This window comes from Rana temporaria, chromosome 2 (genome assembly GCF_905171775.1).
Source record: "Rana temporaria chromosome 2, aRanTem1.1, whole genome shotgun sequence".
Classification (NCBI taxonomy): domain Eukaryota; kingdom Metazoa; phylum Chordata; class Amphibia; order Anura; family Ranidae; genus Rana; species Rana temporaria.
The window spans coordinates 135148980-135163839 of NC_053490.1; the positions used below are offsets into that span (position 1 = coordinate 135148980).

The 14860-nt window shown below is 44.5% G+C and overlaps 1 protein-coding gene across 3 annotated transcripts in view; it reads left to right on the forward strand.

The window, feature by feature from the left end:
* Positions 1-14860, forward strand: part of ITGA7 (integrin subunit alpha 7) — a 189463-nt gene that overhangs the window by 154907 nt on the left and 19696 nt on the right. For all 3 annotated transcript variants that reach the window (XM_040341146.1, XM_040341143.1, XM_040341145.1), the window contains exons 15-18: positions 2046-2235; positions 7217-7300; positions 9913-9992; positions 13044-13118. In XM_040341146.1, coding sequence (XP_040197080.1) covers positions 2046-2235; positions 7217-7300; positions 9913-9992; positions 13044-13118 — 429 coding nt within the window. The remainder of the gene's footprint in view (positions 1-2045; positions 2236-7216; positions 7301-9912; positions 9993-13043; positions 13119-14860) is intronic.

Consider the following 14860-nt stretch of genomic DNA (forward strand, 5'->3'; position numbering starts at 1 on the left):
TGCAGTGTGCATAGAATAGTGCATATGACTGCAGAGGCGGCTTTTTAATTAGGGAAATTAGGCGGTCGCCTAAGGCCTCACACTCGCTGGGGCCTCGCGGCCGCCTAACTTACCCAATGCATTACCCCAGTTTCTGTGCTCAGGCAGCGTTAAGAGCCCTTACTCAGGAGCGGGGCCGCCAGCATCCCTAAAAACCAGTGAATATTGGTGACACCACCCCTTGTAGTCAATGACCCAGCATGCCCTCAGTCAATGACATCACAAGGGTGCGGGTTCAGCACCGGGTGGCCCCCGCCCCTTAGGTATTAAAGAGCAGGATCTGGGGGCCACCTTGTTAAAGGGGGCTTCCAGATTCCGATAAGCCCCCTGCCCGCAGACCCCCACAACCACCGGCCAGGGTTGTGGGGAAGAGGCTTTTTTCCTTGAATTATTTTTCCCATTGTGGGTATGAGTGGGGTCCCATGTCAAGTTTTGCCTCACAAAGCCTAGAGCCGCCTCTGTATGACTGTAATTAACAGTCCTGCTCATTCCAAACTAATGGAAAGGAGCTCACAGAGGACAGTACAAGGAGGCAGAAAAACAGAAATAATTTAATGAAAAAATGATTACAGGGTGATTAAGTAGTAGATGTGTAGGGATTGTTTTTTGAGAATAAAGATATTGTTTAATGTCACTTTAACAAAGGTTTTGTCAACACTTTTTCATGGTATTTGTACACACTAATATACCTGACATGGTCACTTTACAATAAATAAATGCCATGTAATACATATGTATACAGAAGATACAAATGAAATAAATACATCATAATAGTCTAGTCCAGTGATCGCCAACCAGTCCATGGATCACTAACGGCCCACAAGAAAATGTTAGTGGTCCCCAGCGGTTCTGCTGCAAAACCATATTGTTGTGGATGTATATGGTCCAATGTTGTTTCCAGTGTTGTTCTCAATGCGCACATTGATACCCGATGCCTTCCTTGTAGTTCCTTCTCCTGTGAACTCAGAGGGAGGCACCGGAAGTAGTGCAGAGAGCGTGTGGTACACAGACTGTGGGAGGGAGTGTGACGCTTGAGCACATGCCTGGATAAGGAGGTTAGATCCAATGAGGAGTCGGTGTCCGGCAGCAGTTTGATGCAGAGTGCGGGGGGAGGGGGGTAGAGAGCCAGAGCATTGTGTGTGTAAGGCAGCAGTGTGATCCAGGGGGAGGGGAGCAGAGAGCCAGAGCATTGTGTGTGTAAGGCATGTAATATTCATGTTAGTGGTCCGCAGGGTCTCAAAATTGGGAGATTTGTGGTCCATGAGGTCCAAAACGTTGGCGACCACTGGTCTATTCAAAGTTTACCTTTTCCAGAAAATAGTCTTAGCAGTTAAGGGATCCCAGTAGGTATTAAGATACTATGCAGCTTTGTAAAATGATTGTTATTTTAACTTTCATACCCCCCTGTTGGTTTTTTCACCTGTAATGCTGGAAGTAAGCATCTACTAATTTTACCATCCTAGCAACAATGCTGGTCGTGGGGTTTTCCAACTGGGAGTTTTTCATCCAGGCTTCCAGAGGGGACAAATGACCTCCAGATATGATATTAAAATTAATGAACATTTTACGAAGCTGGAAATTGAGAACTTGGCCTTTAAGTTAGGACCAGCAAACCAATTAAATGCTTGTAAAAGATGTGAGCAAAGCAGAGGGGCAGACATAGCACCAAAGGCTTTGTACCTCCAGCCTGCAGGAATTGAATTTGGCTGTGCTTATATAATTACAGGATTTCTTAATGCTCATACTGTTCTCATAAAAGGATAAGCCTGTGCCAATTAAGTACATTTACTCTGTACCACTGTCTCACGCCATGCAGCACTTTCCCAAGGTTGGTGAAAGTCAATACGTTGGAAGCTTCCCAGCCAATGCATTATATTTATGTCAAAGAAAATTGCAGTAGGATCATTTATAGCTCAGGAAATGTATTCATTTTAATAGTTGTTCGAAGTGTGCCCTCTAGTGTTAACAACACAAACTGCATTGCATTCCTCTTATTCTCCTTCTAGTGAGAACAAGGTTCCTGTGTTCGCACTCACTGACCAGAAAGACATTATCCTCAAGATTACATTAACTAATTTTCCTTCTGACCTACAAAATCCCCACCTTGATGGAGATGATGCCCATGAGGCCCAGCTAATAGCAAGCTTTCCTGACACCATGACCTACTCAGCTGTCCGTCCAATTGAGGGTTCCAAGGTATGATGAATGTTTTAACTAATTTTGATGATCTTTGAAAATCAAGTGATGCATAAGGCCGACCATGGATGGTGCCATTTTGCAGGAAAGAAAATCGTTCAATTCCCCCATCAACACAGTCAGTGTTGAAGGGGGAAACCCTCCCGCAGAGACAAAGGGGGTTATTTACAAAAGGCAAATCCACTTTGCACCACAAGTGAAAACTACAAGTGCAAAGTGCACTTGAAATTGCACTTGGAAGTGCAGCTACTGTACATCTGAGGGGGAAATAAAAAACGGCAATTTAGCTTACATAGTTACATAGTTAGGTTAAAAAAAGATACAAGTCCATCCAGTTCAACCACAAAAAAAATAAACAAACAAAATAAAAAACATAGTACAATCCCATACACCCAACTCCATACCCACAGTTGATCCAGAGGAAAGCAAAAAACCCCAGCAGAGCATGATCCAATTTGCTACAGCAGGGGAAAAAATTCCTTCCTGATCCCCCGAGAGGCAATCGGATTTACCCCGGATCAACTTTACCTACAAACAGGGCAGGACTTAGGGTGGTGAGGGCCCCTGGGCTTGAGTGTTGAAGGGACATCCTGGAGCCGAGATTTGGGGGGGATCGAAGAAGTTCGAGCGGGGGGGTGGATCATAGTTGTTAAGCAGGGGGGGGGGGTGCGCATTAAAGTTGTTGAGGGGGGGGCGAATTGGAGTTGCTGAGCGGAGGGGGGGGGGGGTGCGCATTAAAGTTGTTGAGTGGGGGGGGCCCTCACCTGTGCACGGAATGTGTTGGCTCTCTTCCCTTCAACAGACATCCACACACCATTGAGGTTCCTCCTGGGGGGGTTGCAGTTGTTGAGCAGGGGGGAGTGCCTCTCACCTGTGCCGACAGCTGGGGCCACAGACTGTCATTAGCCCGGCTGTCGGCTTTCTTCCCTTCAACAGCCACAGTCCTCCAGACACCGCTCCGGTTCCTCCTGCTTCCGTGCTGCCTCCTCTTGCAGTCTGGGAAAATGAACCCTTTCGCAGGACTGCGGGAAGAAGCTGTCTGTGCGGGAAAGCCCCGCAGAATCCGTGCGTGTTGGGAGGTCTGGGCCCTTTAATAATAATAATAATAATAATTTTATATATATATATATATATATATATATATATATATATATATATATAAATAAAAAACATATTTTTTAAATTTAAAAATTAATAAAAAAAGGGGGGTTGCCGTCCGGGGCCCCCTATTGGGCGGGGCCCATGGGCTTGAGCCCAGTCAAGCCCAATGGTAAGTCCGGCCCTGCCTACAAATCTTAGTACTCAGTTATATTCTGTACATTTAGGAAAGTATCCAGGCCTTTCTTAAAGCAATCTACTGAGCTGGCCAGAACCACCTCTGGAGGGAGTCTGTTCCACATTTTCACAGCTCTTACTGTGAAGAAACCTTTCCTTATTTGGAGGTGAAATCTCTTTTCCTCTAGACGTAAAGAATGCCGCCTTGTCCTCAGTGTTGACCTTAAAGTGAATAACTCAACACCAAGTTCACTATATAGACCTCTTATATATTTGTACATGTTGATCATAGCCCCCCTTATTCTCCTCTTCTCCAGAGTGAATAAATTCAGTTCCTCTAATCTTTCCTCATAGCTTGCACATGATTGGATGATAAAATCAGCAGAGCTTCCCCTCATTTCAGATCTACCCCTCAGATTTACAGCGACTGCACTTCCATGTGCACTTTCAGTGCAATTTCAAGTGCAAAATGGATTTGCCTTTAGTAAATAACCCCCTTTGTGTTCTCTTGGCTATAACAGCCAATAACAATAATTGCATGTAAAATCCGATTGTATCCAAGTTGATTGATACCTTTATAAAACAAGCTGCAGGTATTTCCAGCCTACTTTTTCAATTGGCATAATATTCATAGAATAAAAGTTTTCAAGTTAGCAATAACATTTTTTGGGTTGTTTTGTTGGCATCTTATAAATCATGGAAATTTTAATCTTGTTTCTTAGTCCCATAAAACCAGTGTAGGACTTTATTTTATCCAACTAATCATGCATAGATGTTATAATGTTGTTTATCATTGAAAAAAAGAAATTGTATCTTAGTGGAAAACTACAGTTGTATATGTCAGTTATAGTAACACATATTTTTAAAACTTTTTTCGGTGTTCTTAAAGTGGATGTCCACCTAAAAAAAAAAATATTAAAATCCAGCAGCTACAAAGACTTTTAGTATATGGACACTTGCTTGTACTGGGCGCCCGCGATGTCGGCAGCCGAAGCCGATCTGTTGCTTGGTTATTGGCTGCTGCCGTCTTCATCCTCGATAAGGGAATCAGGAAGTGAAGCCTGGTTCCGTACTGCGCATATGCGATTCGCGCATTCTCACTGGTCCCTGCTGTCTTCTGGGACCTGTGTGTTCTCCAGAAGACAGCGTAAGAGGACAGAATAGGCGCAGGAAGGGGCGTAGGTCACAGCGATCCCCATGGTGACCTATGCCAGGAAGTGGGAGCAAATACCTGTATTATCCTCCCACCTGAAAGGTGCCAATGTGACACTGAGTGGGTATTGCTCACCTGGATAGACCCCTCTTAAATGGCCTAGCAGCCGGAATGATGCACGGACAGTAAAGAAGCAGTCTCTGCCACAGACCGTCTGAGAACACAGAATGGATAGTCAGGAATCCTCTGCCACAGGATTTAAAGTCCCGAACCTCCTGCCTTACAGCAAAAGGGCCTTTAAGCCAATCAGGTGGACTGTAAGACAATTTGCGTAGTGGATCCCTTTTCCTTAACAAAGTTACCAGGCCTATCCTGAGACATCAGCTTGCCTTGCTTGTCTCCTCCAGGGCAGGTCCTCCCCCTGTTTCCTTCGTTAAGAAGCTTCCTCCACTTGGATGGACAGCTTGGGATCCCTTGTAGAACTATAGGCCCCAGCCAGCATAGCTGGGCCTACTCGACAGGAACACAGCCTCAGACCAACGTGGTCCTGAGACTGAAATTCCGCACACCCACCTTGAGCCAGGAAGGCCACGAGGCGAAGAATCTAGGAAACGGCATCTGTCCCTTAAGTATCCCCTCCCAGCATGCACAGCGGGGCACCACTCCCACTGGGCTGCTGCCGAGAAGGGTCACTCAACACACTATGGTTTGCCGAGTTCTAACATGGGCCTGAAGTGGTAACGCCACCTACAGGCAACAAGGGAAAAACTTCTACCGAGCACAGCCATAGCCAGAACAGAGGCTAATTTAAATATAATTAACCGAGTCTGAGCCCAACTATTGGCTCAGACACCCCTAAATTTTCAATTGCGCCCAACTCGTTGGGAGACCAGCGCTACACCAGCCAAACAAACATTGTAAAGTCCCAGTTACAGGCCAGCTCACATACCCAGCAGGTCACAGTCCACTTGTGGAGCATTGCAGACAGTATGCAGGGCTCTTCTTCACTGCTAGCAAGAAAGCTCCACACAAACTCTCAAAGCAGCTGACTAATAACCAGGTCTGAGGGAAAGTACCTGCCATGTTCAGTTAACCCACTTTGCCCCAGGCTGCCTCTCTACATATCCCCCCCCCCCCCATTCCAGTCCAGGGGTCTAGATACTATGCACCAAATGGCCATAGGCCTGGGACAAGGCATCCACATTCCAATGCACGCTCCCAGATCTATTCCTCTTTCCTAATCTGAGCCTACATCATCTGTAGACCTGATTCCTGCTTTATACCTATCATAGTCATCTCAATCAGGTCCCATTGGGAGGTACACTTCCTGGAACTTCACTGGCAGAAAGAGCTGCACCACTGCAGCCCAGAAACCTTTAGACCACCCTTTAAATGAAGCAACATTTTCATATTCCACCAGAAAGTCCCCAAAATGCTTGTTAGGTAACATCAGCTGTAGAAAGTCACAAGCACAGATCTCACTTTCATTGGCACAGAGAACAGTACCCACCTTCTTGACTATTTTCAGAGGTTCCCTGTCATTTTATGATACACCTGCTCTCCAGTGTCTCCACAGTAAGCCCAAGCAACGGCGGCCATGTTTATTTACTTTACGCTTCTTGGTTACTCTGTACCGTAATGTATGATTCACAGGAAAGTGGGACGAGCGCATACCCGCCACAGGTTGCTGTGGCTCACCGTTTAACACTGTGACCTGTTCCCTGGCGAGAATAAACACGGAGTCCTCCATCTGAGCATTAAGAGCCAGGAGCCCCTCAGATCGGACAAATCTGGCTCATAGGAAGTATTTTTCACTTCAATCTTGCAAACGCCTCCAGGGGACCTGGGTCAGCTTCTACAGGTTCACACATCATCTGGTACATTTCATCACTATTCACATCCTGCAACACAGTGTTAATGACTTCATTAGAAGGTTTCTGCTTTTTGGGGGAGGCCCCTGAACCTTTGAACTTTTGTTCACACAGGTCCCAAAATATGGGACAATCTCACCCAATTAGCAAGTCATGAGGCAATCTGAGATCATTCCAACTCTCAATATAGCAGTTTCTGCTGATGTGGACAGGGTATATGGGCCATTCGATAGTCATTGACAGCCCCATGTACAGAGACCACTCAAGTTTTTTTTCCCGGGTATCAGCTTTCCCTGCAACCTGTCCAATTGGAGCAGGGTAACCCAACTTCCCGAGTCAAGGAGTGCAACCACCTCTTGTCTATTAACCTGCACCACACTCTCAAGAATATCTGAAACAAGGTTATCAGCCTTCGCAGTCTTCTCCTCCCTATATAATGGAGTCAAGGTTAGGGGAGGTGTTTGTAGTCCAAAATCAGCAGAGCAGCCTCTGTAAAGGGAGTGAGCATTGTCACACTAGGAAAGTTACTGGTAGGATCACCAATTAAAAAAAGAGAAAGAAACTTTAAAAAATAAAACGAATGAAACTTTTTTTTAGGGTTAGATATACTGTAATTACATTTATTCATAGTGTATGAGATACATTCTGAACTTATGAGACAGTCTGTGTTTGTTCACTCCAGGACAAGTTGGTGGTGTGTATTTCCAATGAAAATGCATCCCGGGCTGTATGTGAACTTGGCAGCCCAATGAAAAGGAATGCTGAGGTAAGAGTGTCATTATCATCATCTTTTATTTCAGAGAGGATGTGTAATAAATGTGTATTCTGTTTCATTGGGGTAAATAATAAAAAGGGATTTTAAATGTACAGTCAGTAACAGATTTTCATCCCTGCAGCCTGTGGTTGAACCATTTTGCTGGCCTGAAAAATATTTTAAATGTTTACTATTTATTTGGCCCCGACTTGGCTTAGAATACTGGGGTTGAATACTGGGGTTGATTTACTAAAACTTGAAAGTCCAACTTCTGGTGCAGCTCTGCATAGAAACCAATCAGCCTCCAGGTTTTATTTTCAAAGCTTAACGTGTTATTAAACCCACAACAGTAAAATCAGTCTGTATATGCAGTAAAGAATGCTTGTTATACTCACCGCCTTGGAAGCTAAGGGGTTCATCCTCTGCATTGTGTAAAAAGGCTGTTTGATCCTGTATGCACAGATCCTCCTCTTCTTCCACTGACTCCAGAACATGTGCAGATAATACAGAACCTTTGGAGTCAGGTTGCACATGCTCAGTTTAGTGTGTCTTGCTAGAGAGGTTTTTATTTTTCTTGGGAAAGTGCATGTGATCAGCACAGGGCCAATCAGCACTGTCCAGACAGAGGATCTGGATCCTAATAGAACAGCTCAGTGCAGTATGAAAACTCCTCCAAATTTTACCAGGAACTGATAGACGCTACAAGACTTCTATATACTGCTGATGAAAAAGGGTATTTAGCAGTTTATATTTACTAAAACAATTGCATTTCCATGTTCTGTATACTGTTGGAGACCAGATATAGTGAATGCAGGGACCTGGGTTTAGAAACTCTTAAATTGAACAAGCTGAAGTTAGAAGCTGATTGGCTACCATGCACAGCTGCACCAGATTTTGTACACTGCAGTTTTAGTAAATCAACCTTATTGTGACAATGTGAAAATAAGGTTCTGTGAGATAACTTCCGTATTTATCGGGGTATTGCGCGCTCAGGCGTATAGCGCGCACCCCTAATTTTGACCTGTTTTTCCTGTAAAAAAAATGTTATTACATTTTACTACTTTCAGTTTTGGTGTCTTGCCCGGCGTCCATCGGCGGCCTCGTCCGGTCCGGCGTCCGTCTGCAGCCTCGGTGGTGTCCTCCCGGCTTCTCCCGCACTGTCTTCACGAATCCCTGCTTCCCGCGCTCAGTTTGAAGCCTCCACCGACGTATACCGAGCGCAGTACACTCGGGTATATTCGGCCAGGCTTCTCACGCATAAACGTCACAGAGCGCGACTACAAGTGAAGCCGAGCCTGGCCGAATGTACCCGAGTGTACTGCGCTTACCGTTTCTATTATACTACGAGTGTTTGGGAAGCAGGCAACACCATGGGGTTGATTTACTAAATTTAAAATAAGCTGCAGTTGCTCCAAAGCTTAGTAAATGAGGTAAAGCTTTACTTTGCAAACAATGGCCAATCACGCACAAGGAAAATAAAAAAAAAACAGCATTTTGCTTGCACGGGATTGGATGATGGAAGTCAGCAGAGCTTCTGCTCATTTACTAAGCTCTGGAGAAATTGCTCTTGCAGAGTGAAACTGCACTTTGTACGCTGCACAGTCTATTTGCCTTTAGTAAATCAACCCCTGTGTATCTATGGCCCTTCATTCAGTGATGTATTTAGGTTTTGTGCTGCCCTAGGCCTTACTAAACTCGTGCACCCCTAATTGAAATATGACCCACCCCTTCCTGTCAAGGCCACACCCCTTGCTGTTAAAGACCTGCCCTTCCCTTACCCTTACTCTATCCAAAGTGTTCCTATAGTTTTACTTTAGGCACAAAATTCTGATAATTTTATGGAGAGGACTAAAAAGATATAACCATGCCAATGGTACAGCAGAAAATATGTAGCACATTGAGGAAGGTTTGTGTTCCAGGATGATAGGACAGTCAAAATTTGAAGCTTCGCCCCCCCTTACAGTTGCGGGATGCTTAACTCTCTGCCCAGTCCGCCCCATAAGACTGGTGCTACACTAACAGTGCTACACTAATAGCGCAAGCCGGGGGGACTCTTTCCGTGCTGCCCCCCTGCAACGTACTGCCCTAGGCCTAGGCCTTGTTGGCCTAGGCCAGGATACAGCCCTGCCTTCATTGTATGCTTATGTTGTATATATCCCATGACCCGGTACTTACTGAGGCCTATCACTTGACCTTTGATCCGAACAAATGTTGGTATTTTTGTTCATTGTGAAAACAGTAAAAAATATTGCAAAATAAAAATGTGTGGCTGATATCTACAGGTATATAGAGTAATGCTGCCCCTTTACCTCTGTTGCCTAATGGTAGATCCCACTCTGGTTATAATTATTGCATATGATTATGATTCAAGCATTATTACGGTATTTTTTTTATAAAGGTCTAACTCAAGCCAAAACCTTTTATCCTGCATAGAATAGAGCAGGGAAGGGTCTGTTTCTCATGACTTAAGTGGCATTCTCATATTAGTATACTGAAACCTCAACCGACACCTGTCACCACTAAGGATCGACCAATATTCACTTTTTCAGAAGTATCGGTCAAATAAACTGACCGATATATGTATTTGTGCAGCTGATTCAAAGTCATTTATTTTTATATTTCAGATAGCATTCTATATGGTTATCAGCACTCCAGGGATCACTATAGAAACAACAGAATTGGAGGTGAAACTTGAACTGGCCACGTAAGAGTTTAGATGAGCCCCTATGTAATTTTGTGTATTTAAATCTGTTACACCAATGAAATGGTTTTAGTGACATTGGGGTAGATTCAGGTATATTTGCGCCCTCTTACGGAGGCGCAGCGTACCGTTTTTACGCTACGCCTCCGTAAATTACGTGCGCTACGCTTCATTCACGAAGCAGTAGCTCCGTAATTTGCGGGGGCGCTCCGTAAAACTGGCCGGCATAAGCGCGCGTAATTTAAATGATCCCGTAGGGGGCGTGGATCATTTAAATTAGGCGCGTTCCCGCGCCGAACGTAGTGTGCATGCTCCGTCGGGAAACTTTCCCGACGTGCATTGCGGCAAATGACGTCGCAAGGACGTCATTTGCTTTAACGTGAACGTAAATGGCGTCCAGCGCCATTCACGATTCATTTACGCAAACAACGTAATTTTCAAACATCGCAACGCGGGAACGACGGGTATACTTACCATTGGCTGCGCCTGCTAATAGCAGGAGCAGCCTTACGCGGAACCTGACGAACGCAAACAACGTAAAATGCGAACGCCGGGCGCGCGTACGGTTGTGAATCGGCGTGAGTATGCAATTTGCATACTCTACGCTGACCACTACGGGAACGCCACCTAGCGGCCAGCATAAGAATGCAGCCTACGATACGACGGCATAAGAGCCTTATGCCTGTCATATCTTAGGCTACAGTCGGCGTATCGAGCTTTCTGAATACAGAAAAGTCGATACGCCGGCGCAAATTAGCAATTACGCTGCGTATCTATGGATACGCAGGCGTAATTGCTACCTGAATCTACCCCAGTTACAATAGGGATTATTACACTTTCAGTGCAACGTACACATAGGTGTGAACAGACCTTTACCGGCTTGTTACAGATATTGACAAATGTTTATTTTATAATTTACTAATGCTCTGTAAAATGTACGTCACAAAGCTGACAATTAGATTCCAGTGTACTGTAATAATATACAGTAAGTGGAAGTTTTCAGACACATCTGTTGATTGTGATTTATCTTAAGGGGTAGCAGCGTTTATGTTGATTTTTTTGGATTTTTTCTTCCCCTTTTTTAGCTTTTTGATTCAACTGTCAGGGCATGGTGGTTTTTCAATATTCAGTATGCTTATACTTACCTATTCTCTGAGTGCCCTGGTCCTGTCATGTTTCCAGCTACAGCTTCATGGGAGAGGAGGGACAGCCGACAATGGATGCCCCCTAGTAAGCCTGTGGGTGACATCACCACCACCCAGGCATTCCATCCGTTGTCGAAGCTCTTGTCTCTCTCCTTACTCCAGCCAATGGGGAGATCCATGTGACCGGAGTACCCTGAGAATAGGGAAGTATAAGCATCTTCCTGTCATAGAGTAGTTAGAATAGACATTAGAGGGGGGGTGGGGGGTGGGAGCCATTTTAGGCTTAGTTAGTTAGAGCCTGGAATACCACTTTAAAACTGTAGTAAACCGCCATGCTTTTTTTTTTCTTTTTAAACCTGCAAGGTAAAGTTATATTGGGCTAGTATGCATCGCATACTAGCTCATTATGTGAAACTTACCTTAGAACGAAGCCCCCCAGAGATGAACTGTCATCACTGACACGTCTACCTTCCAGGTTCACGTCCTCCGGCCATCTACACATGCGCGCGGGAGCTGCTATTCACAGCACAGGACTCAGGTGGCCATTTCTTCAGAGCGCATGCGCCAGCAACATTACTGGCCAATTCACAAGTAAATATCTCCTAAACGGTGCAGGTTTAGGAGCTATTTACTGTACCTATACGTAAGCTTTATTATAGGCTTACCTATAGGTAAATGTCAACCATGAGAGTTTACTCCCGCTTTGAAGGAAGATGTATATACTTACCTATTCTCAGGACGCTCCACTCAGGTCACATGATTTCCCCAGAGGCCGGCTTCAGGGGTAGAGGAGAAAGCACTAGCAATGGATGGAATGCATCTGTTGTCGGCTAGCTCTCCTCTTCCCTGAAGCCGGCCACTGGAAGCCGATCACATGACTGGAACAGAGCGGCCTGAGAATAGGTAAGTACAAGTGGAACCTTGGATTATGAGCATAATCCGTTCTAGGAGAATGCTTGTAATCCAAAGCACTCGCATATCAAATCGAGTTTCCCCACAGAAGTCAATGGAATCTAAAATAATTCATTCCACATTGACTTCTATGGCATGGAATACTGCATGAGGCCAGAGGTGGGGGGGGGGGCAACGGAGAGACACAGAAATACTCGGAGACCATTCGGCTGCATTCGGAAACCCTCGGAAAGGCTCAGAAACACTCTGGAACAGGATTTTTTTTAAATAATTGCTTATATTGCGAAATGCTCGTTAACCGCGTTACTCGCAATCCAAGGTTCCACTGTATAGGCATCTTATAATTGTTAGAAGTGTGGTTTGGAGCAGTTTGAAAACTAGTTAGTTCTAGCCTTAAATTACACTAAGGCCGAGTACTCACGACAGGACATGTCCGATGAAAACGGTCTGCAGACCGTTTCCATCGGACATGTCTGGCCGGGGACTGCCCGGGGACTTCTGTTCGATGGCTATACACACCATCGAACAGAAGCCCGCGCGTAAACATTACGCGGGGCGTGTCCGCGGTGTCGCCGCGTCGATGACGCGGTGTCGCCGCGACAATGACGCGGCGACGTGGGCGGGCCGCCTTAAAAATGCTTCCACGCATGCGTCGAAGTCATTCGACGCATGCGAGGGATGCGGGCGGCAGGACATGTACGGTAGGTCTGTACAGACGACCGTACATGTCCGGGCGGACAGGTTTCCAGCGGACTGTTTTAAAACAAGTCCGGGAAACAGTTGTCCGCTGGAAACCTGTCCGATCCGTCCCAAAATGGTCCGCTCGGGCCAACACACGGCCAAACATGTCTGCTGAAACTGGTCTGCGGACCAGTTTCAGCAGACATGTTTGGTCGTGAGTACGGGGCCTTATGTTTCAGTTATGTAAACCCCTTTTTATATACTGCCACTTTAATTACTAAACACTTAAGGGAATTCATTTTATTTGTGTTTTTAGGATAAGTGAGCAAGTGAATCTGCCAGTACTGGCCAAAGTCAATGTGATCATTGAACTGCCGCTGTCTGTCTCTGGGTAAGTAAATATTTAATAGGTTTCACTGTGATTTGTTGGACCTGTCTCTTACATGCTCCAGTCCAGGTACAATGTGCCTGTTACTATTATACTGCGCCTCTAAAAGTGAAAAACCCAAATAATGACCAAACGTGTTCAATCCAAGAAAGAAAGTAAGTAGCCCCCCCTACACAATATTACTTTTCAACATAAAAAAAAAATTTTTTAATTAAATATTGCTCTCCATATAATATTAACCTCCAAATTATAGAGAGGTCTAAATTGCCCTAATCATATCCATCCATGGCATCCAGTCGTCTTCTCCTCCTCCTTAAAATGCTTTAATAGACTGATTTATACATTATGGTGCTCCAAGTCCTCACAATAGTGAAATGCAAAAAATAATAAAATAAAAATGTTTATATGAGCAGGCTTCAAATATCTGTTGAATCACAGTGACAAAACAGCAACCCACAAGATTCAGAGAGGACAGGAACCTATTATTATTTATGGCTCAGGAAAAAGCTTGAATTATAGAAAAGGCCAGGGAATATACATAAGGATTCACAGTGACATTCTGTGAGTAACAGTCTCCCTAATGACTGTTGAAGCAAATTTGCTGACACCTTCATTCGTTGAATAAAAATGCAGAAAATCAAAAACATCTTCACTGGGAAAAGATTATCAGTATATAATTTCCTTATTTGTAACAAAATTAATGTTATATTCCACGTATATTCACTCAAGCCTTTCAAAAATAAAATTTGCCAGGCTAAAATGGAAATTCAGTACTTTTTCGAATGCCCTTCCGTTTTGGGGGTTCCTGTTCACAATGGGTCAGGCTGTATGGCATCCAAACATAATGCAAGATAGGTGAGGGCTTTTGTGACATTCACCGATGTCTAAAGCCCAATGCACACTATTAGATTTTCTTCGGATTTACTAAAACCATATAATATGAGGTCAAACCTTAAAGGGGTTGTAAAGGAAAAACATTTTTTTCATAATAAGCATCCTATACCTGCAGATATTCCTCTTTTCACTTCATAATTGTTCGTTTTTGCTCAGAAGTTGCTCTATTTCTTCTCTGTTCTGTTCACTTCCTGCTTGTCTGATTGTTACTCACCACCGTGATGGGAGGCTTTACTGCGGTGGTCAGAAACATGCTCACCCCCTCCTGGGAACTACATCTGTGTGGCAGGACGATCTCTACGTGTTAGAGACTTCAAGGAGGTGTGAATTACTGGGCGTGCCGCAATTCATCCTGGGAAATGTAGTTCTTACATGAACTAGCGATGCAAACCAGGAAGTGAATGAGAGAACAGGAACTAGGACGCCGGAGGTGATATAGATGAAGGAATTTAATAGGTATTTACTCGTTTTTTTAACCTTGCAGACATTAATTTTAGGCAAAAAAATGTTTTCCTTTACAACTCCTTTAAGGCCGGGTTCACACTGGTCTGACAAACGCTCCGACATTGGGAGCTCATGTTGCATGACGTGTGAAAATCAATGTTTCCCTATGGGAGCCGTCTTAACTGGTCTGACACTAGTCGGTCCGACTTTGAAAATGCTCCCTGTACTACTTTGGTCCGACTTTGATCCTAATTCAGGCCCATTGAATATCATTGAAGTCGGATCAAAGTAGAAACCTTGTCCTAACCATCCGACTTGTGACATCCGATATGGTGATTACAGCAGCAGTAAAAGGAATTTATCTCACACTGGGATTGTTTTGATTGGTCAAAGAACAAGTCAGACTA